Here is a 25,834-nt window from a genome sequence, read left to right on the forward strand (position 1 = left end):
ACAACATGTAATAAAGGTATAGGGATGAAGTAGAATCGGATTGAAGTAGATCGGAGTTGAACCATGTTGATTGAATTCATGGGTGGAAGTTTGCTGCCACCTGCTGCTCAAACATAAGAAAAAAATGTCCAGATTTGTATAGTACTTTGTGGTAATAAGAGATCCACCAATTAATGTGTTTCATAATAAACTACAGTGAAAATATCGGTGTGCTTTCTGCGATATTAATGCTGTGAGCCCCTCCATCATAGGCTCGGGTTGTATATATGTGTAAATGAACCATATATCACAAAGACACTAAAATCTTCGCTGTCCCTCATTCCAAGGAAACCAAACCCTGAGTAAGTGCCTGGAACTCCTGGAATCTCACACAGTTTGGAGATTGGGGTGGCATGCAACAATATTATACAAGACTAATCTGTAAGACATTGGGACGCGGGTGGCGCTGTGGGTAAAAGCCTCAGCGCCTAGGGCTTGCCGATCGAAAGGTCGGCGGTTCGAATCCCCGCGGCGGGGTGCGCTCCCGTTGCTCGGTCCCAGCGCCTGCCAACCTAGCAGTTCGAAAGCACCTCCGGGTGCAAGTAGATAAATAGGGACCGCTTACTGGCGGGAAGGTAAACGGCGTTTCCGTGTGCTGCACTGGATCGCCAGATGCAGCTTTGTCACGCTGGCCACGTGACCCGGAAGTGTCTCCGGACAGCGCTGGCCCCCGGCCTCTTGAGTGAGATGGGCGCACAACCCCAGAGTCTGTCAAGACTGGCCCGTACGGGCAGGGGTACCTTTACCTTAATCTGTAAGACAGCGAGGGAACCTGTGGCCTTCCAGAGGTTGTTGGACTATGGCTTTCATCACCCTTGACAATTGGGCCTTGCCATCTGGGGCTGATGAATATTGGACTCCAATCACACTGGGAGGGCACCAGTGCTATTCTAGAAAAAGAGGTACCAGAACTCGCCATGAACGCCTCCCTTGTTCTCTTATAATGGCAATGGCGCCCACATGAGAGGTGCCAGAACTGAGTTTTGGTTGAAAAAAAAAGCCTTGGAGGGCACCAGAGTCCCCACAACTGATGAAGAAGTATAGAAGCTCTATGCTTTCTCACGCTTCTCTCCAGGTAATAATGATAACAGACATTTTTCATAATCACCACAGCAAATTGATGTACATCCCAAACCTATACATGCTTACTCAGAAGCATCAATGAGTTTGACAGAATTTATTTTCAAATAGCTGTGCATTTGTCTGCAGTCATATTTTATTAATGGGGTGAGCATTCATAAACAGTGGGTTTAAAAACAGAGAGAGAATAAATTATCTCTTGATTATTTCTACTAAGAAACCTTGAAACATTTGATTGAGGGAACACAAATGTGTTTTCACAGACATAAGCAGAGAGAGAGAGAGAGAGAGAGAGAGAGAGAGAGAGAGCAGCTGTTGGATTGGATCCCACACATTCAGGAGCGGTTTTGCAAGGCCTAAAAACGGAAACTCTGCCTGTCAAGAAGCTAAATTTATTTGATCTCGATTGAGTCAGAAGCTGTTTGGAGCCTGTGAAGTAAATGTAATCTGATGAAGACTTTCATGCTTTCATCAAGCTTTTACATTTCTTCCTCAGTTTCTCAATTTTGCCTCAAAAAAAGAGGTAAAATTGACGCAGGGCTAACAGGGGCATAAAATAGAGCTGAAGGACATGCTGAGAAACCTCAGGTGCCTGGGAGGAACCCCCATGTTCATGAGGCCAATACAAAACAAAAACAACAACAAAGTGCACACTGGGACTATCCTGTTTACTTTTCTGCCCCAGTGAAAGTGCATGGGAAACTCCTGTCATGTTTATGTGACTGGGATGCAAACCTCTCTTGCTGAGGGCGGATGGAGGCAGCAGAGGTGGAGGCAGCTACCTGAGGGCCTCAGCAGAGCAAAGGTACGTGCGGGGAGTGAAATTGCAGCGCAGGAGAAGGAAGAACCATAAGGAAACAACACTTAAGGTCAGAGGGATACTGACAGAAAGAGAGGTAGAAATAAAGCAGAGGATTAGACAAATTAATGCAGGGTAGTCCTATCAGGGACTACAGGCCATGATGGCTATCTCCTACCTTCACTGTTGGAGGCAGCATGCTTCCAGTCGCTGGAAACCATGGGACAGGAGAGGGCTCTTGAGAAGGTCCTGTTTGCCAGTTTCTCACAGGCATCTGGTTGGCCTGCAGGCTCTTCTTATGTACTTAAATAAACTAGGCCTACTGAGGAGCCAGTGTGTGTGGAGAGTGGGTAAGAAGATGGCCAACCTTTTATTTTATTTAACACACACACACACCCCTTCCCTATACAGAATTGCCTTCAGATGGCTCGGGGGTCAGGTAACTCCATATGCTCCAACATTTCTCCAATGAAAATAGGGACATCCTAAAGAAAAGTGGGACATTCCAGGATCAAATCAGAAACCGGGATGGCTCCTCTAAATCAGGGACATCCCTGGATGATAAGCAGAAAGCTGCCAATGGCTGGGGAAAATATCAGTTGTTAATAAAGACACACTCTGGAGTGCTGGATTTTGCCCATTGTTTCAAGCTGGGGTGGTTAGTCCTTTTGACTTTGGGTGGTGTAACTTTTCATTCTGTGAATTAAGCCTTGAAATTCATGCTCATTGATGGGGCATTTAATAGGGGCATATATTTGATTTGAAGGGGTACAGTTAGGGTTACCCCAGAAAGCCCTAAAAAACTGTTTGTGAATTCCGCCCCCCCCCCCAGCCAGGCCTCGACATACGCATTTTAAAAACTGCATTTTCCTCTAAGACAAAAAGCATGAGCTAAGCAGTCCTCTCTGTAACAAAAACGCTGTAACAAACACATAGCTGAGAACAGAAAAGCTTTTCACTTCCCAGATCCAAGTGGACACGTGACAAAGTGACAGAGAGAAAGAGCAATGGCCGTGCAGAAAGAAGGTACCTCGAGGAACAAGGTAAGCTCCACAGGGTATAGGTGGGAGCAAGCTCCACAGGTATAGGTGCGAGCAAAAAGAGAGTTTGATCAGCTCCGCCAGCAGGGTAGAAGAAGTGCCACTGGTTTTGGTGTTGCCCAGAAAAGCAGCAAAAAGGGTGCTGCTGGGCCCCGGTCGAAGTCTAAGCGCTGCCAGTTGTGGTTGGTTGTTGGTTTTGTGCCCAGAAGAAGCAGTAAAGGGTGCTGCTGGGCCCCGGTCGAAGTCGTGAAGCGCTGCCGGTTGTGGTTTTGGTTTTTCGGGGGGGAAAGGGGATTGGGGGAGGTGCATGGGTTTTTCTGAATGTGCGTGTGGGGACACTCCAGTGAATGTTTTGAGTGTGTGGGACGTTGAAAGCAACGTCTGGCCTGTGACTGAGTGAAAAAATAACTTTAGGAGGGCTGAGTGTCCCAGTGTCCCCAGGATCCCAGAGTCATGGGAAATAAAAGCAGTAAAACAATTCTTGAGACACCACTACCAAGCTTTATGGAAAACTGGAAAAGTGCCACGAAAGCAGAAGAGTGGGGATGTAAACTCAAAAAAAAAAAAAAAACAGACTCCAACATTTATGTGAAGTTGACTGGCCTTCGTATTTACCAGAATGGCGTCCTGGAGGATCCTTTGATCCAAACTTGGTCAACATTTTATGGAGTAACATTTTCAAGGCCCACACAGATCAGATTCCCTATATTTCTATCTGGAAAGCCAATGTGGATTAAAATCCCTCATGGCTTCGGAAAAATAGAATTGTGACTGCCCAAGTCAAACTGTGTTCAGTACAATTACAAGTTAAAAAGCCACCAGTTTTGCCAGTCCTAGAAGAGGAGATAATTACCCCACCACCACCATATGCAGCAACTGCGCCAAGGCAACCAAATCTGGGAGCAAATAGGGCTGCTTCTCCGCCCAATGCCCAGACTGAGGACCCAAATGAGAAGATTCCCCCCCTCTGCCCCTCCCCAACCCCCTTGTGATGCAAGCAAGGAAGGTGAAGAGAAAGGTGATGATGAAGACTTCAGAAAAACTCTAGATAAAGAGATAAGATGGACTAGTAAGCAGTCTGACAGAGTGTTCCAGTATATAGAACCGTTTAAAACAGAACTGGATGTGGCCCCCTGGCTTCTAGAAGCAGCCCAGTGCCAGGATGAGAATTGGAGAAAAAAGCAAAAGGTTTTGAGAACAGCGTGGGACAGGGCAACAAAACATGTAGAGACACTTAAATCTAAGGCTTTGTCCAAACCCACTGTGGTGGCCCCTCTCAAGCAAGTGTATGATCCTTTGGAACAGCCAAATGATCAGGGCGTTAGACCACCAAGGACCTTTACCATTCAGCATGGCCCTTTTACAAGCTCCGATATTTGCAATTGGAAAAATCAAAATCCTTCTTTTGAGGAAAATCCAAATGATCAGGGCGTTAGACCACCAAGGACCTTTACCATTCAGCATGGCCCTTTTACAAGCTCCGATATTTGCAATTGGAAAAATCAAAATCCTTCTTTTGAGGAAAATCCAAATGATCAGGGCGTTAGACCACCAAGGACCTTTACCATTCAGCATGGCCCTTTTACAAGCTCCGATATTTGCAATTGGAAAAATCAAAATCCTTCTTTTGAGGAAAATCCTGCAAAAATAATTAGACTTTTTGAAGGTGTGTTCAAAACCTATATGCCTACTTATGGTGATGTAAGTCAGCTTTTGGACACAATTCTGACCACTGAGGAGGTCCGCAAGGTAAATGCCTGTGCCAGGGAACAGCTCAGGGCAGCGGACAATACTGATGTTGCAATTGAGGCCGCTAAAACTGCACTTTGATGGCCCCGCCCCACCGAGTGTACGACCCCCTGGAGTCATCCGACGCCCAGGACCACAGACCTCCAAGCACTTAAATCAGAATCCTTCTTTCGAAGAGGACCCAGCCAATATAATTAGGGGTTTGTCTTCAAACAGCCAGCAGCCAGAAAGCCAAAAACTCAGTCCCGGAGGGTGTCCACGGGAGGGGCAGAAGACGCCTAGGGAAGAAACCAGTGTGCCATCTGCAGGCAAGAGGGTCATTGGGAAATGGAATGCCCACAGGCCCTACGCCCGACACACCCAACCCCCACAGGCTGGGAACAATAAGATTTCTCAAAAATGATTTCTTCTCATCTCTGTTCTTGCTCAAAGACTGTTGCAGCGAAAAAGCAACTGAACAGACTGTTTTTTATAAAAATCATGCAAGTAACAGGACATCAGCTTTTTTTTTCCCCTTGTGCCAGGCGCTTGGAGGTAGCTTCAGAGCGTTATCTCTTGGCAGCTATTCCAAGAAGGACACTGCTGCATTCAGCCAGCTACCCTGAACCTCACACTTTCTGGATTTACAGTTCAGCCACATAAACCCAGAAGGCCAAGTGTTACCCACCCCCTTGCCCCAAGTACTAACCTGGAAAGTGACTTTCTCAAAAAAGCAAGTGAATGCTTTCTGTGAACTTTGTCAAGTTTTTCTTTTTAAGGTGCCATTGAAGAAGCGCAGTATGCTCAGATCAAAACGCTACTGCAACATAGAAATTGATACTTTGAGGAATTTGAAACTTTGCCAGAAGCAACGAGCGCATTGTTCTTTCTACAGACACTGGCAAATCAACTGAAATTTGCAACATGGTTTACAGGCCGCAAAAGCTCTGGAAAAAAAATAGTGCGCAGAGACAAAGACTTTTAAAAACTCAGCTGGCAAAACTTAACCCAAGGAACAGAACTGTTAACCCCTTGCGAAGTTTCCTGCCAAGCATACCCTTTTGAATTAATGTTTGCTAGGCCTATACCTTATGTGAAGATGTTATGTTCTGTCAGTTGCTGCTGTCTTTGTTTTTCTCTTCTCTTGACAGGTAAACCGGCCAGAGACTGTTATCTACAGCTGTTAAAGTCACCAACATCTGTAACACCTGATCTACACCTGATCTACATTGGCCCAGGCGCTCCAGCATTGTTGGAGGGGACCAAAGATGCCCAAGCCCACCAGACGACCCAACGCCCACCAGACTACCGCCCTGCCTACGTCACTCCAGACGCTGACGCTTGGCACGGCTCCAGAATCCAGCATGGATTGAAAGAGGACATTTTGTCATTTTCTTTTCTTTTCCTTTTGCATAACTGAACTTATTGAAGGTACCTGGGCCTAGTTTGCTTTACGCCACCCCTGCAGAGGAGGCTGCCTTGTGGGTCTTTTCTTTCAGCGTAATTACACCCCAGCCCACTCTCTAGCACTTACCTAAGCCCCTCCCCGTGCATACAATGGCTCAAATACGGCTGTGGGTCCCTGTGCTGGTATTTCTGCTGCCTTTGACCTTTGAAATGCCAATACCACTCACAGTGACCAGACAACTGCTGCAATCGTGGGGGGCCCACCACACATATAATAAGTGGATTCAGGTTGCTGAGATGGTTGCTTTCTCTGCAAATCGGACCAATTGTGCCGTCTGCACTCTGGCCCCTGTAGATGCTCTGGGAGGAATGCCTCTCCTCCCTGCGCCTTGGAATGAATCCTTGGTTACAACTCCACTTGTTGCCTTCCAGCCTCTGGGCAACCATTCTTCTTTATGGAATCATTCCGTCCCTTTCCAGGTTCACAGGATCACTGGCTGCCTTTGTGTCAACAAATCAAATGACGCCAAGACCTATGTGGGCACTTCCCACTGTGATCGTACCTTCCCAACCCCAACTAACATGCTTGAGTCCGAGACAGGAACCTTTTCTGGTTCCAATTTGACTGCATGCCTGGCCCGCTTGCTGAGAGGCACCATATCTGCCCATGGTCAGGACGTTTACTGGGTGTGTGGCAGGTAGGCCTATCATACCCTCCCAAGAGGATGGTATGGGGTCTGTTTTCCAGCCTACTTAATACGCCCCATGTGGATTCCTGACCAGATCGCCTCTGCACCCCCTAGAAGGAGGCGTTCGGCTGACCTGGCAACACTTGCAGGTGGCAGCTCCCAGAATTGGGGCAAAAATCAGTGGCCTCCGGAAAGGACACTGGCCCATTATGCTCCAGCCTCATGGAATCGGGGAGAGAAAATCTCTGGGGCAAGGGGGCCGACCTATAACTTGAACCACATAATCAGACTCCAGGCAGTGGTAGAGATTGTTGCTAACACGACAGCCACAGACCTTAGGCTAATTGCCATGCAATTGGATAAGACACTGTCAGAGGCTCAGGAGCAGAAGCACAGGGGAGAGAGCAAATAGAGAGCGGAGGAGAGGAATCCGAGGGGAGCGTAGGGGAATATGACAGTGACCCGAGAGATTCCATGAGCTTCTCCAGCGAATCAGAAGATTCCCAGAAGGGGGCGCCTATGGTAAGGGCAAGGGGGGTCCCAGGGGGGACGCACCAGAAGCAAGGGGCCAGCGGGGACTCCCAAGGGAGCAGCGGAGGATCAGGACCAGCTCCCCCACCAGAGCGCAGTGGGGGGGAAGAGTCACATGAGTCAGGACCAGCCTCTCCTCCAGCGGGGAGAGAAGATGAGTCAGGGCTGACCACGCCCCCATCGGAAAGTGGGGAAACGGAGGGAAGGTCAGGTCCAGCTAGCCTCCCCGAGGGAGGGAGCAGTGACACAAGTGTAACGGTCAGAAGGAAAGTGGGAGGCGCGCGCGCCAAGTTCAAATGTGCAGGAGCGCGGGACAGCAGAAAACCCGGATTGGGAGCCAGGTCCCAAAGCCCGAAGGAGGGAGGGGGAAGAGTCAGGGGACTCAGCGTCAGAGGAGTCTAGGAAGGGTGAGACCCCGACTAGCAGGCGGACCCAGAGAAGGAAGGAACAGAGGAAGAGGTGGAGTAAGGCTAGAATCTTAAACTGGTGTCAGGGGGGAGGAGATTCAGACGGAGCTTCGGCGGTCTAAGGTTACAGACGTAGCGTTGCACGCTGCGCGTGTGGAAGTGAAACTGAACTTCAATAAAGACTTTTATACTAAAGAACGAAGCAGCGTTGGTCTTGTGTGAGCTGGGACCTCGGGCAGCGCTGACAGACACGCAATGCGTTTCTCTCAGTCCGATTAGCGTTGGACTTTCTCCTGGCGCAACATGGTGGCTTTTGTGCAGCGTTAAATCTCACGGGTGGGGCCTGTCGCTTTAACATCTCTGATCATGGTAAGGCCATTCGCAATTTGGCAACAGGACTTGAAACAGTGGCCCATATTCCTACCCAAACCTGGGAGGGCTGGGACATGTCATGACTTGACTGGTTGCCAAACCTAGGATGGGCAAAAGGCCTGTTTTTGCTGCTGCTTGGCCCACTTTTCATTTTGCTAATTTTTTGCTTTTCTGTACCTTGCTTGCTGCAATGCTTGCATACAATGACACGCAATATGATTTCTCGCATGCTTCGCCCCCAGGTTATAGCTCTGACCCGAGAATATCAGCCTGTGCCCCCTGGTGTTGTTTGGCTCCTTTTGTCTCTGCTCGGGTGCAACAATTATTCCTACCCATGGATTAAAAAGGCTACAGATTGAATTAAGATACGAATCATAGAGGGGGAAACAGGCTCAATGCTGAGGTATATCAGTGAATGCTATCTTCAGTTGCATTAATTCCCAACATTTGTATTTCAATCAACTTCCATTTGTTTCAGTGAGGGGAATAAAATATAGATCTTGCTAGTTAGCTGTATGGTAATTAATGACTCCATACAATCAGCAGAGCAGCAGGTAGAGCAAATTTGGAAGCATGAGACCAGTGCACAAACCTTTAGCCTTTCCAGTGGCCTTCCACCCATCTTGATTGAGGCTCCTAAAATTTAAGGATTCCATCAGTGAACTTGTTTGGAAAGAATACAGGGAGATTTCCAAAATCGTTATGCATCCAGCAGCTTTCATCATGTCACAAAGGATTAAAAATGCAAGGGATTTCAGTGCACTAAGTAAATGGGAACATGTTATAATATACAACAACCGGCGATCTAAGGGGAAGTCTTGTGGAATAATCCAAACCAGGTGCAAATAATGACAAGGTATTTCCCCCCACCCCCAGTAATGATTTTCACACAAAGTGACAGGAGACACCACAGGTGTGGGGGCAATTCTACAATTTTCTTTTTAAAAACTTCACCAGTGGAACTTTTGGTCTTCACATAAGTAATCAGAGACAATCCTGATAAAGCAATGTGGCTCATTGGTTCCAATGGATAAATTTAAAAAATGTATATAACATGAGCAGGCATACATCTGGCAAGATCATGCCCAAGGTCATTGTGTTCAGGTATCAAAAGGTGCCTGGACAGGACAGAAATGTCATACAACCTGTTCAGCAGCTTTAGGCTTACTGGCTTCGATCAGTAAACAATAGGGTTGCCATAATTTCTTTCAGTCTTAAGTTCAGTTCTCTACATTTCCAAATCAGTTTGTGATTTATGTTTTTTAAGTCCTCGTGAAAATTCACCAGCATTTTGGTGTGGTACATGTTTACTGAGATACATGTTACACTTCAACCTAACAGAACAACTTCCCCCTCTATTATTATGCATTGTGTATGTTATTTTCACTAATAAATATATTTTTATGCACATCCTACCCCAGGACATGCATTTTGTATGCATTATTTGGCCGGAGAACTGCACTGTAAAATTCATTGAATTTCAGGTTTCAAAGGATGACTGTGTTTTGGTTCACCTAGTGCTTTGGAAAGGTAAGTTTTACCTTTAAATGCTGATTGGATCAAATTGTTCCCCCATCCCTAGCTGTTAGTCTTGGTCCACAGCTTACTCTGTCCCTCTCTTACCTCTTCTGGAACCTGGAAGGTAAGGGGACAGGTTTGTTTCACAGTCTCAGGGCCAAGCCTTGGATGTCCAGAAGCAGCCTCAAGGACCAGTAAACATTATGCATCAAACTGGAAACACCAAAGCATGAGAGGTAAAATTTGTCAAAGCAAATCTGCCTGAAAACTAACTCTCACTAGTGTAAATAGAAATGGATTTAGAGCATGCAAGAAAGCAGAGGAAGGATATTTCTCATGTTGTAAATATTGGAAAGAAAGTGTTGCTATTGTCCAGTGTATTTTGCAAATATGGTTATGGGACTGAGAACTGAAGGAAAACATTTAAGTGCACCATGTTGATGGATATTATAGCTGAATAACCAGGCAGCATTTCTGTGGACTGGCAAGTATCCAAACATGTCCCAAGACTCCTCAGATTAGCAGTAAGCACTCATACACATCTTGGGGTGACGTTAGTTTAAATGACAGCAGGAAATACATTAGATAGATGAGAATCCTTGAACTTTAGCATCACCTGGGAATGTATATAAAGCAGCAAATTATTTGAGAGGCTGCTAGAAAGCATGGCTGTTGGATCATTCAGTGAGCTGGGAGGATTTCCTGAAGAAGCAACATGAGAAATATAGCATACCAGCACCAGTTTATCAACCCCATACACTGTGGGGTGGATGTCAAATGCTGGAAAAACTGTCTGCGGACAAACGTCAGCTCCCTCAGCCAGTAAAGCGAGATGAGCGCCGCAACCCCAGAGTCGTTCGTGATTGGACTTCTGTCAGGGGTCCTTTACCTTTTTATTCTTTAAAGCATTCCATAAAGAAACTTATAAGTTCTTGTTGAATCCCATATATAATTGTATATCCCATATATGAATCCCATATATAATTGTAATTCATTCAGTGAAGACTTGCCGACTCATAGCACAGCAAATATAATGTAAATATAATGTGAAAAGAGAAAAAGGCTCCTCTTCCCTTACGTAGCATTCCAATTACTATGAGAGTCCTCTCCAGATCAAAACCTTGGCACTCAGTGGCTGATTCATTTAGCAGGTTATCTTTCTCCTTCATCCAGAACATGTCTGTTTCTTAAGTCCAAATTCAGATCCTTCTTAAAAGAAACAGAAGTACCTCCGCTCATGGCGACCGCATTGGGGAGTTTCCAATATGTACAGTGCTATGCACTCTGTAGCCTCCGCTTTCCATCGGAACAAGAGGCAGTTATCGAACGATCCGTAAGTGAAAGTTGTAAGGATAATTACTCCCAGATTATCCTTAATTAACTGCACGGCTGGCATCCGCTATCGTGGGATCTGCTGTTGGCAGCACTGGAAGTCCTCTCATTGGGGGACTTTGGGCCAGTGATCCCGGGAGCATGCAGGTATTAAATTGTGTCCCTCCAACCGTACCAGTAGGCAACCCATTTCAGTAAAAAATATATGATGATAATAGGAGGTGAAATGTCCTAGTGTGGATCTGAACCAATGATTCCATGATCAGATGTGTTTGTGCATTATTAGAATGGATCTTTAGCATTGGCCACTGCCTTTACTTGCTTCTGTGCATTTCTTGCATATTAGAGCCACATGGGACTCCACCTCAGTCTTCATGGATTGGCTGCTTCCATGTCCATGTGGCATGTGGGCTTCATTGCTGGTCCAACCACTGATTGGTGGGCTGCAACAGTGTCTCCAGGGATGCTGGGGACATAACATTTTCTGTATTTTCTGTTTTTCATTTTCCCACCTGGGCTGAGCAAACAGTGGATACGGTGACCATCCCACAAGTGTAGTGACAGCGTAACTCCAGACCCAAAGGAATGTGAGTAGAGGATTGCTGTGCCCATAGAGAAGCTGAGCAGGGCTGCGGCAGACTCTTAGTGAAGACCCATGACCTTCCGACTTCAATTGAAGCCGGTAGATGAGTTCATTGTGCAGGTATTTACACACGTATCCATGCAATCCCCCTGCCCAGTGGCAATACACACAGAGACCCTCCAGAAGGAAGATATACATTTTTATACATTTTACATTTTTAATATTTTAACATTTAATATTTATCAACCCCTTGCAGTTGGTTAACATTCTTTAAATGGGTTATATTTCCAAAAGATGTTGTTGATAGGTAATCTTCTCGTGAAGAGAAGTCAAGGCAATCAAGAAGAGGAGGGAATGGGGGAGAACCTCAAGTATCCAGACTCTAGGCCAGCTGCTTTGCTTCTTTTCCTTACCCTGTGAAAAGTTTGAAATTGTTTGAATAGTTGTTCCCCCCCCCCGCCACCCCCTTGCCATCCTTGCATTCAAGCCCATGTCAAAAGTTCACTGTGTAATTATGATGCCATGAGGTGAATAATAGTTGAAATTCCTTGTATCAGACTACCCTGCCACAGGATCTGAGTGAATCCTGTTGACTTCAATTACTGCCCAGGAAAGAGGATGGGTCTTCGAAGGGAAGCACACATTCTTCTAAGCTCTTCAGGCATAAGAAATTATTCAAGAGGCAACGGCACCCCCAAACAAGCAGCTGCAGCTCACACTGGACATATGCGGGTCATACCCAGTAGTGACAAATGTTGGTGTAAAGTTACTGATGATTTGCACACCAGCTGGGAAGCATGTAATTTAGCCCACCGTGGTAATTTAGGAAGTCATAAACTGGTGGTGTTTGAATAGGGCAGCCGAGTGGAGTGACGGGGTGTCGTAGATTAGGGTAGCCCACTGAATGCAAGACAGGAAAACAACCAGTCATGAAAGTGAGAGGGTACAGTTTGGTAGGGACAGTGCAGTACTTTTTTTCTGGGGGGACGCAGGGGGACGCATACCCCTAAACATTTTGTGAATCTAAGTTTGGCCTCATTGAGGGACAGTATTTCAATTATGAGTAGGAAAATGAATGTGCCCCTAAACATTTTTTTTTTTTGGGGGGGGGGAGAACAAGGACAGTGTATCCACATATGGATTAAAGATTATGTGTGTCACAGGAACCTGGCAGGATGAGAGAGTGGCTATAAGCTTGAAAAGTCTCTGGGAAGTTTTCACACTGTTCTCAGAATGCTGGCAAGGGATATGGTGGGGGAAATGCTTTCTTTTTAAAAAGAGAGATGCTGTGACTTGGGCCTGGATGGAAGCCATGCCATCTGTCTTGGAATATATTAATTCTATGTCTAAAAGGGGCTGGACTGCAGTTGCTAAGGGCAGAAGGAAAAGGGTATCAATCTACGCTAGTTCAGAGCTACTTTTCTTTATTCCTTTGCGTCAGTCTTTCTAGACAAAGATGACAAGGAGTGATGCTGAATTCCTTAGGGTAGAGGAGTATGTGTGGGTGTGTAAAACCCACAACATCAGTAATGTTCAGAGGAGGTTCTATGCACTCTACTTAACACCACTGAAAGTAGTGTCAGTAACTTTTACTTTTTACTGAATCTATCGAAAATGTAACAGGGTTTTTTTATACTAGAAGCCTATTTTGGCATTACGTAGCATAAATAATAAAAACCATCACCCTCATCATCATCATCGAATTGTAGCGTTGGAAGGGACCACGAGGGTCATCTAGTCCAACCCCTCAATGCAGGATCTTTTTGCCCAACATGAGGCTCGAACCCATGATCCTGAGATTAAGAGTCTTATGCTCTACTGACTGAGCTATCCCAGGGATATTATATTGCACATCTTTTTTCAGAGCAAGTTATTTTTACTTTTATTGCATCCCAACTCTGGATAGAAATATGAACTGTTTAACAAAAACAAATGCAGGTAAGGTACTCCGTTACCTGTCCACAAATGTGTTAACTGTCTTTACCATTGAGCTAAATGACCCTTGTGGTGCCTTCCAACCCTTCAGTTCTAATTATTATTATTATTATTATTATACTCTACAGCAGGCGTGAAGAACCTGTGGCCCTCCAGATGTTGTTGGACTACAGCTCCCATGATTCCTGACCACTGGCCATGCTGGTTGGGGCTGGTTGGAATTGGAGTCCAGCAATAAATTGAGGGTTACATGTTTACCATTCCTGTCCTGCAGGTCAATACCATGGATAAAGAATTCTGGGAGATTTTAGCTGTTCTGTGCTTGGGACCTAAGCTTTGCTCTGCACACATCTTTGATCTGAGCACTAGCTGAACATTACCACCATGTTAAAATGGGACATAAAGCTCTTTAAAAAGCAATGTCTACACCCAACCGCAGTCAAGTATCGGCAGGGGTGGACTTTGGTAATACGGTGCCCAGAGTGAGGATGAAATTTGGCGCCCCCTCCCACCCATTTATTATTTTCACAGCAAATCCTTTTGGAACTATTTGTTAAAGAGCCGTCCCCCTCTCACCTTCCATTCTGCACACGCACTCAATTGTACTACAGTGGTACCTCAGGTTACAAACACCTCGGGTTACAGACTCCACTAACCCGGAAGTAGTACCTCAGGTTAAGAACTTTACCTCAGGATGAGAACAGAAATCGTGTGGCGGCAGCGGGAAGCCCCATTAGCTAAAGTGGTACCTCAGGTTAAGAACGGTTTCAGGTTAAGAACGGACCTCCAGAACGAATTAAGTTCGTAACCAGAGGTACCACTGTATTTTGCACTCCCTTGGCTCAGTGCCCTGGGGGGGAGCCATTTGTACCACCCTAAATCCATAGCTGTCAACCTTCCCTTTTTTTGTGGGAAATTCCCTTATTCCAGTGCCGTTTCCCACTGCTTCCCGGGGCTATCTCAGATTGTTAGATATCCCATAGACTGTCCCCAGGACAGGTGAGGCTGCTGATCCCTTATTTTCGAGGCTGCTGATCCCTTTTTTTCAAATCTGAAAGTTGACAGCTATACCTAAATCTTGCGCTGGAAAGTTAGGGTGGGGAGAAGGGCTGCCTTTTATTTTGCACATAATTACCTGTGTAAAGCAAAAGGCATTATTTCCATCAACTACCAGAGCTGGATTGGTTGGGAGGCTGTGGAAATGCCAATGGTGTGTTTTGTTTTATGTGCCTGCATCAGCATGGGCATTTGTGTGAGAAAGTGTATGTATGAGTGTGTGAGAGAGAGCAGTGAAAGAGAGGGAGAGAGTGCTTTGTGCCTGAAAGTCTGTGATGTGCGCGTGCACTATTTATGTGGTGAATGTGCATGTATGGTGAGCGTAGGTGTATATGGTCTGCAAATGGAGCGTGCATTTATGTCTATGCATATGTACATGCATTGGCCATACTCACTGCTGGCATTCAGCCTCTACCCTGGGATCGACCTCATGGTGAAGTGTGGGTTATAAATCTTATTTGTACATACATACATACATACATACATACATTCTTACATGTTAATACTGATTGCTGATGAATATTTTTTTATTTGTAGTTTAATTCCAGCATTGTAAGGGTTAATCTGGTAGGTTTGCTTTCACTTTAATTCTTTGATGAGCCTTTAGCTTACAGCTGCCGTTGAGCCTGAGTGTATATATTTATGTGTGTATCTTGGAGTAATCCAGCTGCCCTAGAGGGTTGGTTTTTTTGGAGAAGCATTGAAGAAACGAATTTTTTTTGGTAAGTTTAAATGTTTCAGTGTGCAAACTGGTTGCTATTTTATTTGCTTTTAAAAAGTGGCTTTGCAATGTGTTTCTAGTTATACAGCTTCAAGAAAGTTTATAATTATATATTTGTTTATATATTTTATCATATATAAATTATAGCAATAGCAAATATAATGTGTGTGTGTGTGTGTGTGTGTGTGTGTGTGTGTGTGTGTACACGTATATATACACATTATATTTACTACCACCATAATTTCTTTTAGGTATTTATGCTTATAAAGAGCTATAATTATAACTTTGTTGGTTTTACAATGAGAACATGGTGAGTCTTACAGAGTCATCCTATACATAATGACCATGAGAGTAAGCTCCATTGAGTTACAGGGACTTGCTTCCTAGTCAGCTGGTATATGAGTCAACCTCACTTCGTTAGAAGTGTGACTGCTTGATTATGATTGATGGCTGTCTTGCAACAATTCCATTATTAAGGAAGAGGCTGCTGTAATGGAACATATGTCAGAAAACAAAGGCAGAGGAACAATGGCTTTTCCAAAGCCTCTGAGCCCAAGACTTTGACTGAGGCATGTTTTGAATGCAGGTACATATCTAGCAGTCTATGAAGTGACTGCACACACCTCCCAGTACTTTTGTCATCAGCAGCTGCCGCTTAACGACAGTCATATCTCATTTCCTCAGAATGCATTTGAGGTCGTGCACAATGGCATCATCGGGGTCCTTCAGTCTGTAACAGGACTTTGTAATAGGACTCCATTTCTGAAGATTTAGACCTAATGAATAAGTTGTCACTGTGGCCTGGCTGTTGTGAAAAAAAACATTTCTGCATGGTTTGAGCAGCACCCTATTTTTGGTAGTGTATGGACACATCACCCACATAGGTTGGTTAAACCGTGTCAGCTGGCATGGAAAGGAAGCAGGGTGAGGCTTCCTGCATGTGTACGTTTACTGTACAAATGTGTGTGGTGTTGGGTTACGAGGGTTTTTTTGGAAGCTGTCTCATGAACTGAGTCTTTGGGTGAGTTAGGCTCTTGGGAAGTTCTGCTTAGGGTGACTGGTGATTGGCAGTGACAAAGACAACTTTATTTTCGGACAGCAGAGGTATTCCAGATTGCGAAAAGCCTCGTGACACTGGAAAGGCCTCATCCAGAGGTTTAATTCCTTCTTACCCTTCTTCTGCCATGGTCTACAGTTGAGGGAACCATATTAACACCAGTACTGAAATTACTGATGTAACCAGTGCTTTTTTTAAAGGGGGTACTCAAGTGTACACAGTACCAGCACCTCTTTTTTGTTGTAGTTGTTAAAAAGTGTGGCACTTACTTTAACAATTTCATGGTGGGTCCCATCACCTATTTTTCTAGAAAAAAAGCACTGGATGTAACTGACCTTTAAATTTTGTGTTGACTCCCAAGCTTTCTACTTGGGTGGGCTAGTGGTCTGGAAGAATAACATAAATTAAGGCTGCAATCCTAGACACTTAGCCAAGGAGGGACTTAACTTCTGAGTTAAGGATAACACTGTAAAGCTCTCTGAACTGTTTCCAACTTTTGCTTTGTGTGCCAGTCAATTCTAAACTTAGCTTTAACCGTCTTATTGTTGTATTATAGGTTCTTAGACACATTCTTGTCCAAGAATTAGATATGTTTAATATTAAATGCTAATGTATTGAGGTGTCATTGGTAGTGCTGTGAAAACAATGTTCAATTTCATGTTCAGATAAACAGTTTTTTTTAAAGCAGAAATTCAGGCTCAATTAAATGACTCGATATGCTTTCTCTATTTCCTGGAGGAAGCAAATAAATGCAGAATGGTGTGACATACTTATCTACATTTAAGTCATTTCTGTTCCTCTTAAAATAGAGACTGCCTTGAAATTTCCTTAGCTGCTGGTGTTACACATGCATGTGCTGATGTCATGCAATTTGTTTACAGACCTTGTTACCCAGAGGTTAGTATACAAATTAGCTCAACAATCACTTTCTGGCAGTGACAGTTCAGGCCCTGGTGTTCTACCTAGTAATCTTGAGTCAGCTGACAAAAAGACAGAAATCTGAGCATACCCTGAGATCACTTCCTCAATTTATCCCTAAGTGATTAGTGTGACACCCAGTAGCTCAAGGGTCTACCAACGGCTTAGCCTCCGCTCATGGAAGGCCACCCTTTGAAAACTTTTGCGGTGCGATTTGCATGCAACATTTTCCAAGGAGATTGATGAGTCTCAGCAGGGACACTCAGGTTTGAACAGTAGTCTTTTCTGGAAGATTGTATGACCAGAATTTTTTTGTATTTGTTTTTACTGCTTATACAAACACAAACAGGTATGTAAAAACAGCATGTCATTTAACCATCGGGCAAAAAAAAATAATCTGATCACAACTTTGTGATTACAGTGCTAAGCCCTGACAGTGCTTTGGGGTGTTATACACCTTTTGTGTTTTGTAATAAGGAGGTTGCGTTGCTCTTTGTTTGTTTTTCAGGTGCAATGGCAGCACGTTAAAAAACCAAAGCGCAGCTTCCAGGCTTTCGCTTTCAGCTGGAAGAAAGACCTCTGCTTTAGCCCTGCACTTGAGCTGCTTGACAGGCCAGTAGATTTATGCACCATCAGCTGCTTCTATATTAAATGCTACACACATAGTTAAAATTAGAAGTTTATCAGATCAGGTTTCCAAGAGTGGATTCTGCTATACATCCCTCAGACAGGCCGGATCCATGGCCTGGGCTTCCTAGCGCTAATGGATAGATTGTCTGGCAGGAACACAGACCTCTGCTATTCCGTTAATCCAAAAAATCCGCATCCACTTGCTATCAAAACACCTAATTATGTTTGTGGTATATTTTGAGGCACTGTTGCACTCCTCTAGGAAAGAACTCGCAAAGAAGCAGCACTCTGCAAAAGGCAAAGTGTAAACATGCAATTTGCTTTTATAAAAGATAGTATATTTTACTGTGGATTTAGTGGCCAGAAAGAGAGTGTATAAAAATTCAGAGGTGTGTTGTTGTTGTTGTTGTTGTTGTTTTTCTTGGGGGGAAGGTAGTGGGAGGAAGACAGCAGCTGATGTACAAGCCCAACCTATACAACAACAGGATAGCCATGATTCGTTGTTGTTCTCTTGCAAATGCCATATCGGTTCTGGACTTTTACTTTCAGGAATCAGTATGAAGAAGAACAAATACATAGATCACACTCACCTTCATTTTAATTGGGCAGCCATTTGTTCATCTTTGATTCTGAATATTTCAACCTCTTAGCTGAGTAATGATGCCCACAGAAAACTTGCATCCACGGGGTAAACATCGGTTCAATGTAGCCCTCCATATGCTGCAGCACACTGTCCATTATATACTCCAATCTATTTATTATGGTTCTTACTGGTGCCTATCCTTCATTCTTTGAGCCCCATGGGATGATTGATCAATTCCGATTTTATTAGCTTTTTTTGAAGTATGTGCTTGTGAAGAATACATCTAAATTCAGCACTGCATCCTCTAAATTTGCAGTGTTTGGTGTATTTTATATTCTCTTTGAATTATTAGATTGTCTCTGCTTGAAAGTGCATGGGTTTGGCATTATTCTTCCATTTTAGTGGCTTTAAGTTGACCTGTGATAAATCCTTGTTTTCTCAAGTTGCAATGTTTTCCCATTTGAGGACAGCTGAATAAGTTGTCTAAGTGTCTGAGAAATTAGGTTTTGGACTTATTTAATGAGAAGTGAGATAAACCATTTGTCATGAGAGCACATTATGGCAGTGAATTTCACCAAGTGCACAGCTAAACATTATTTGTAGACAATTTTCTGTTCAAAAGTGTGCTAGCCCTTCCAAGCCAGTCAGCTAAAGTAGGAAACAATGACCTGTGCTCTCATACAATCTGCAATAGGAGCACTGTATTAACAAAGGACTCTGCGATTACAACCTTAAGAAATAGTCTGTTACAAGATGCTGAAAAACATATCTCTGCATGCATCAGTGGCCGAAAGTGCTCCCTGTTGCACTTTGTAGAATGATTACAAGTGTTTGCTTCACATTCAGCCATTTTCACAGATCTTTGAAAAGATGGGTAGTATTACTGCAATGTGCTGTGTACAGTGCCACTCTTGAAGACTTCTTAGAAGCCCCAGCAGGTGCGGCTTGCTCCAGTTTAGCAAGTGTTTGCTGTTAGGACCATATCATTTTATTACTCCATTTCTGCAAAAAGAAGAGACTCTGGCTTCCTACCTGCTTCCGGGTGCAGTTAAAGCTGACATTCCATTAGAAAGCCCTACATGGCTTGAGTTGTAACTCTTGTAAATCCTTGCTCTTGGTGAGCTAAACCAACGATGGGGGGGAAATGTAGCTGAAGCTTTTGCAATATAAGGGCTGAAGTTTGATTTGTACAGTCATTGTATGAATTGGTTTACCAAACTGTATATGACACACATTGGTGATTACCAAGTAGGGAGGTAGAGCCTACCAGTGGGTTGCAATAAGGCTTTTGTACTGGAGAACAAATGGCTCAGAGCAGCAGCTGCTAGGTCAGGTGATAAGATTACTAGACCTTCAGTCCCTCACCAAAAACAATTTTATTGTTGGAACAAAAATGTTTTGATTTGTGGCTCAGGTTGGATCATAGGAAGATGCCAGTATTCCAAATTAGACCATTGGCCAATCTAGCTCTGTATGCCCACACTGACTAGCAGCAGCTCTCCAACGTTTCAGACAGGGAGTTTTTCCCAGTCCTTCCTGGTGAAGGCAGGGGCCAAACCTGGGAATTCTTGCATGCAAACCATGTCTTCCACCACTGAGCGACACCCCCAAGAATGTACCTGTGTCCTGCTGAGAATATTGCACAAATTGACAAAGTTTGTTACTTGACAGGGTTATCCACAAGTGCTAGGAGTAGCAGCTGCCAGATCTGTAGAACAGAAACTAGAACATTCAGGTGGGACCTGCACTAAAACGTTTCATTGAACAGCACTCCTGTTCAAGATGTCAGCAAGCCACATGCTTTTCCAGAGTACTGTACTGCATTTCCCCAACACCACTGCCCAGCAGACATTCATTATGGCCTCTTAATGCATACAGTTTTCTTTGGGCTGTTCTGGGATTCGCACCCCCACCCCCTTGGGTTTTTAAGTACTTCTGCAAAAACTTTGTTTCCCTTAGGCCAGCTGATACCTCCCTCTTGAGCATGGTTATACCAGGTCTGATGCTTGGAGAATGAGTTTTGCTATTAGTATATATGATTTGGTGCCCATGGAAGCTTGCCTTCTGATGCAAATAGCTGTCATCAGGACCATGGAAGGAGAATAGTTGAACTATCCCTCCTCACCCAGTCCCATTTCTGTTCTCTCTCCTCCCACCTCCTGCCTCAGGCCAGCTGCTAATCAAACTTTTTAAAAGCATGCACATTAACTGCATTCACACAGTGTTGTGTCATTTCAGACTATAGAATTGTAGAAGAGCAGGAGCCACAATGTTTGTGTCAAATAGTAATTCAGGGCTGCTTGTGGGACAGCAAAAGACTACCTCATCCCAGGATAGCAAAAGTACTGAATCATGCTCATAACCAATGTCCACAATCTTAGCAATGTCTCCTTGAGTTACATGTTGGCCTTTATATGGATGGGCGCACCCAGGGTGTGCTGTTTGAATAGGGAGTGGGATTCTCCCCACACACGCACACTTCTAAGGTGAATTTGGACCTGGCACTTGGCGATGGGTTCTTAAAGTAGCAAATAAGGGTTTTCCTCAAAACTATTTATTTCAGATTTCAAAGTACTTCTGAGCAGTTGCTTAGCCCTGTGAAAGTTTCCTCAACACTTAAAAGATTCTCTGAGAGACAAAAAAGAAGAAGAAGAAGAAGAAGAAGAAGAAGAAGAAGAAGAAGAAGAAGAAGAAGAAGAAGAAGAAGAAGATTTTCTGAGAGACCAAGCAAAGCCTGTTTCTGATGACATTTTGAATATGGCCAGTTTGTGTGGAATTTCTGAAATGTTTATAAAGAGCACAGAACTTGGAAATACTTTATGGCAGTAAGAAAGAACAAAATGCAGGTATTAAAAACAAAAAGCCAGCACAATTAAGGAATCAGTGGCTTTAGAAAAGAAATTACACACAGAGAATGGACTGTTCCTAACCAAATATCTTTATTTTAGCTTCAAGGATGCAGACATGAAGCAAGCACAAGTCAAATTGTACTAAATAAAAAGTTAATTTTTCTGTCATCCTCTATTTGGCTTGCAACTGAGCTGTTCTGACTGGATGTTGACTTTTAAATACCCCTCTGACCTGTTAGCACAAATTTCTTGGCATTCTCTTCTCCCTGTCATAACTTAATGTGGGCATATACCCCCTACATAGTCACCCACAAAAGAACATGTTCCAGGGATTTTCTTGCATCCTTGGGGAACCCACCGACTTTCATTAATTTTAGAGAAGCTGCTCAGGGAACAAGCATGGAGCAGTTACTTTCAAAGGGGTTGCTGACAGATGAGCAAATAAAAATAGCTGGGGGAGTAGAGATCAAATGAAGAACTCCATAGTCTCAGAACAAACAAAAAAAGCCCCATGGATCCAAGAGTCTATTATTGCCTTGCATTAGTGGTTAATTGACTAAGAAAAAGATGTCCTGAAAACCATAGAGGCCATGCAGGGGAAAGGCACAGATAAGTATCTATCACACCCTCTGGGGCCAGTTATCTCTAGTCCTTAATCCCAGGTATGTGAGATCTAGCTGAGAATATGCAGTGATGAGGAAGATACCTTACAAATTTGTCCCTATTTTCCTAATCTGGATTGTTTTGTTAACGTACAACTAGCTGAACTGAAAACATACTGAAAGTCTACTTGCCTTTCTCCTGGGTGCCAAGTAAGGCCATCTATTTTCCATTTTGTTCCCTTAATCCTCTCCACGTTTAAAAATCTCAAATCCAAGAGAGATTTTATCTTGCACCCCTTTTTTTAAAAAAAATGTGGAGAGCCCAACCAAGTTAGTTTTGAGTTAGTACAGTCATGTACCTACCTCTGAGCTCCAACTTCTTACTGGGCCTCTGGATGCATCAGAATACAATTCAAGAATCTGGAGAAGAGAAAGCAGCTACAGGCGCTTTTCACATAAAGTTCTTCACAGGTGCTAGTACTGGTGGAAATATGACTGGCAACATCATGTCTGACACCACCAGCAGGCAAATGATGATGATCCAGGAAACAGTAAAGGGCCACCATGAAAAAATTCCCTTGGATTTTTGCTATTGTTGAATGGCTTTAACAGATCTGCCAAAAGGTAAATCTTTGCCACTAGGAGGCTCTGCAAGAATAGCTTCTTAGGAAACATATGGTAATTCTTTACTAAACAACTAAGATCTGAGGGCGGAGAGGAGAACTATCCTCCCTGAGTTACATACTATTGTTTTTGTATTAATTCCATTTTGGTATATGGTCATTTTTCCGCCCCACCTCCTTGTCACTGGATGTCTTCCAACAGCGGTTAATTTCCTCTGAATGGGAACAAACATTCTGCGGTGTTTCTAGTGACAGATTTTTACTTATAGCACTCTAAGTCTATGATGTGTAGTTTTCCTACCTAGAAACATAGTGTTGGAAGGGGCCACTAGGGTCATCTAGTCCAACCCCTACAATGTAGGGATCTTTTGCCCAATGTGGGGCTCAAACCCATGACCCTGAGGTTAAAAATCTCATGCTCTACCGACTGATCTATCAAAATTGCCAGTGCTTAGTTCTCAAATATCACGAGCCTTCTCATGGCATTAGCAGTACAAGTAATGACATGTTTTTAGCTGGCATCTCTATTTTATGCTATCTCTTCTTCAAAGGCAAAATATTGAGGAGCCTTTTTAAAAAGCTGGATCTGTTCTTAAATGCTACCAAATATATTTATAAAAGGCTTTGTAAAAGTTGGGACCTACAAACCTCATGCATTGAATGCTTACTGGACTTTCTACATCTCTATGCTCTATACAGGAGTCTCTTGTGACTAGCATTTAGCACGTTTTAGAAATTCATTTGAGAACGTTAATTCTCTTCCTTCTTGTCACCTGTCATGTTGGCTCAGATGATCACATTAAGCTTTTACTTCCTTGCTCTATATATTCCTGTTCATCTGTAAAAAAAATACCAGATGAGCAAATTCTGTAAGAAAATCCTCTTACAGAATTGATTGCCATAGGATATTGTGATGTCTCTTAGCTGACCTCTACTGCTGATTCAGAACTTCTTCAGGGCTACATTTGATTGGGGAAAGATAAAACTCTCTTACCTTAGCAGCCTTGTTGGAATCCAGACTCAGTATAATAAGGTCAACCACAAATAAAATGACAGAAAAATGCATAATTAAAATAGATAATTCAGTTTAAAAATGCAGCTTTTAGTTCATATTTATTCTGCATCATCAGTGACCGGAACTAATATACCACCATTACATAAAATATGAAAAATAACATGGCAACATCAGCCAGACTTCAATTCTGTGTTTTCTCAATGCACTGGAGGCAACTGCCTTGAATTCTGCGATTTAAACAAACATGCAAAGTGAAAGACATACTATCAAAGGACTAAGTTCATGTTGTGTAAAAGTCTATAGCAAAACTCCCATTTGATTTTATTGGTTTTAGGGGAACCACCCATCTGTTAATGAATGCATTTGTTCCTTCTCAGTTTTACACTCATGATACATCAAATTCATGAGATAGTAACATTTTTGTTACTAAATAGCCCGTGGATCTTTTGAAAAGTGGGTCTTTTAAAATGTCCCTTTGTTTCTAAATGTGTGTCACTAATCTTTCCAAGTAATATATGAAGTGTTTTAATTAAAAATCAAAATTCCTTGTAGATTCTCTCATTGTTGGTAAATAAACAAGGAGATTTTAGAAAAGTGACTTGTCTCTCTGGGTGAATCAAGGAATAGCCATGTTACTGTTGAACTACTTGTAATTCTCTAACTCAGCCTTGAGGCATCTAAAATTGAACCACAAGCAGCACTTCTATCATATTGCTTCTCCAAAAGCATCCTTATTCATTCAACTCCTGTGTCCATTCAAACCTGGAAAGGGATGTAAAGGTAATGTGCATAAAACAAAATGTATGAACCCAAATAGAATTTTAAAGCACTGTACACCATAGATGTTCAGCATGCAGGCAATCCTGTTAAAATAGCAATTCAATGAAATTTTTGAATGTGGTTTGCATAATTCATCATATCCATAGTTAGTGGAAGACTTTACAGATGGACCATGTTTATTTAACAACACAAGACACACCCATGCATTAGAATGAATCCTGTCTTACCTCTTTACCAGGGGGTTTCAGATATTCCTTTTCCCACCCCCACCCTTCACCCAAATGAGTTTATTTCAAAATCTACTAGAAGAAATGTTAGTTGCTACAACAGATTTAATAGTCTGTCTACTTTTCATATCTCTGGCAAAGTGCTTCATGAAGCCTTCATAATATTTTCCTAACCCTCTCTGTATTACATCTGTCCCTGTCCTGGAGACAGCATAATTGTGCAAACATCTCAGCTATTCAGGTAGTCGTCATTATTGTTTGTGTCAACAGCATGATTGGTATGTACCTTATTATAATCTTGGTGTTGGGTTGCAAAGGTCCTCCTCTCTTCATCTGGCTGAGTCTAATTCCGTCATCTTCACTAAGATCTAAAGTTACACCAAGTAAAGGTTGCCATTTACGTGGAACACTGAGGTTGCTAAAATGACTCCCTTAGGTACAGTCTATGCTATTTCTTCTTCCAAGGACACAGTCAGGACAATACAGAGGTTTTTGCCAAAGCAAATTAGAAACTCTTGATGTACAGATATGTGGAGTAAAGCACCAGTTTTGTTTCTCCTTACCAGTTATTATGAATATGTCGTACTGTTACATTGATGAAGCTGTTCTTGAGTAATGTGAAATTATTCAAATATGATCTTAGCTTCTTGGGTCAATTGGTAGCAGGGTGATTCAACCTTGCATCGTCACATTTTTGACAAATCTGATTGTTAAAATTAACCACCAAAGTTTGCTGGTAAGCTACACCCTGTTATAACTTTGTTCCCATAAGTGTAGAGTACCCAATGGAGACTGAAATGCCCAGTACAAGGTTAGTTATATTACAAGTGTGCTAAAGTGTCTGTGGAATTGAGTTCTTTAGGGTGGCAAGGAAATTGGTTCATTGGGATCTCTCATTTGGGTTATCTGAGAGTGTTCCCACAGCTCAGAATCTTCTTAAACTAGAATAGATCCGAATTGTAGAGAGCCTGATGAGCTTTTACACCAAGTGATGTATCCAAGTACAGCGGTACCTTGGTTTACGAACTTAATCTGTTCCGGAAGTCCTTAAACCGAAACCGTTCTTAAACTGAGGTGCGCTTTCCCTAATGAGGCCTCCCGCCACCGGTGCCCTTCCACCATTCGGATTCCATTCTTAGACCAAGGTAAAGTTCACAAACCAGGACACTACTTCTGGTTTTGCGGAGTTCTTAAACTGAATAGTTCATAAACAGGGCTGTTCTTAAACTGAGGTACCACTGTAAGTCCTACTCAGAGCAGACCCAATGAAATTAATATACCTAAGTTAGACCTGTCTATCTATTTCACTGGGT

At 43.2% G+C, this 25,834-nt stretch overlaps 1 protein-coding gene across 11 annotated transcripts in view; it reads left to right on the plus strand.

Annotated features, from left to right (window-relative positions):
• The first annotated feature begins 1,767 nt into the window (after positions 1 to 1,767).
• The window catches only part of MYOT (myotilin), a 60,360-nt gene continuing 36,293 nt past the window's right edge, over positions 1,768 to 25,834 (plus strand). The window contains exons 1-2 of one of the 11 annotated variants that reach the window (XM_053376888.1): positions 1,768 to 1,924; positions 9,695 to 9,846. In XM_053376888.1, coding sequence (XP_053232863.1) covers positions 9,840 to 9,846 — 7 coding nt within the window. In that variant the 5' untranslated portion in view covers positions 1,768 to 1,924; positions 9,695 to 9,839. Of the gene's footprint in view, positions 1,925 to 9,694; positions 9,847 to 17,338; positions 17,562 to 18,085; positions 18,147 to 24,744; positions 24,763 to 25,834 lie in introns of those variants that run through there. The other 10 variants (XM_053376893.1, XM_053376886.1, XM_053376887.1 and 7 more) reach the window with 10 other exon arrangements.

The sequence above is a fragment of the Podarcis raffonei genome, chromosome 2 (genome assembly GCF_027172205.1).
Source record: "Podarcis raffonei isolate rPodRaf1 chromosome 2, rPodRaf1.pri, whole genome shotgun sequence".
In the NCBI taxonomy this organism is placed as follows: Eukaryota; Metazoa; Chordata; class Lepidosauria; order Squamata; family Lacertidae; genus Podarcis; species Podarcis raffonei.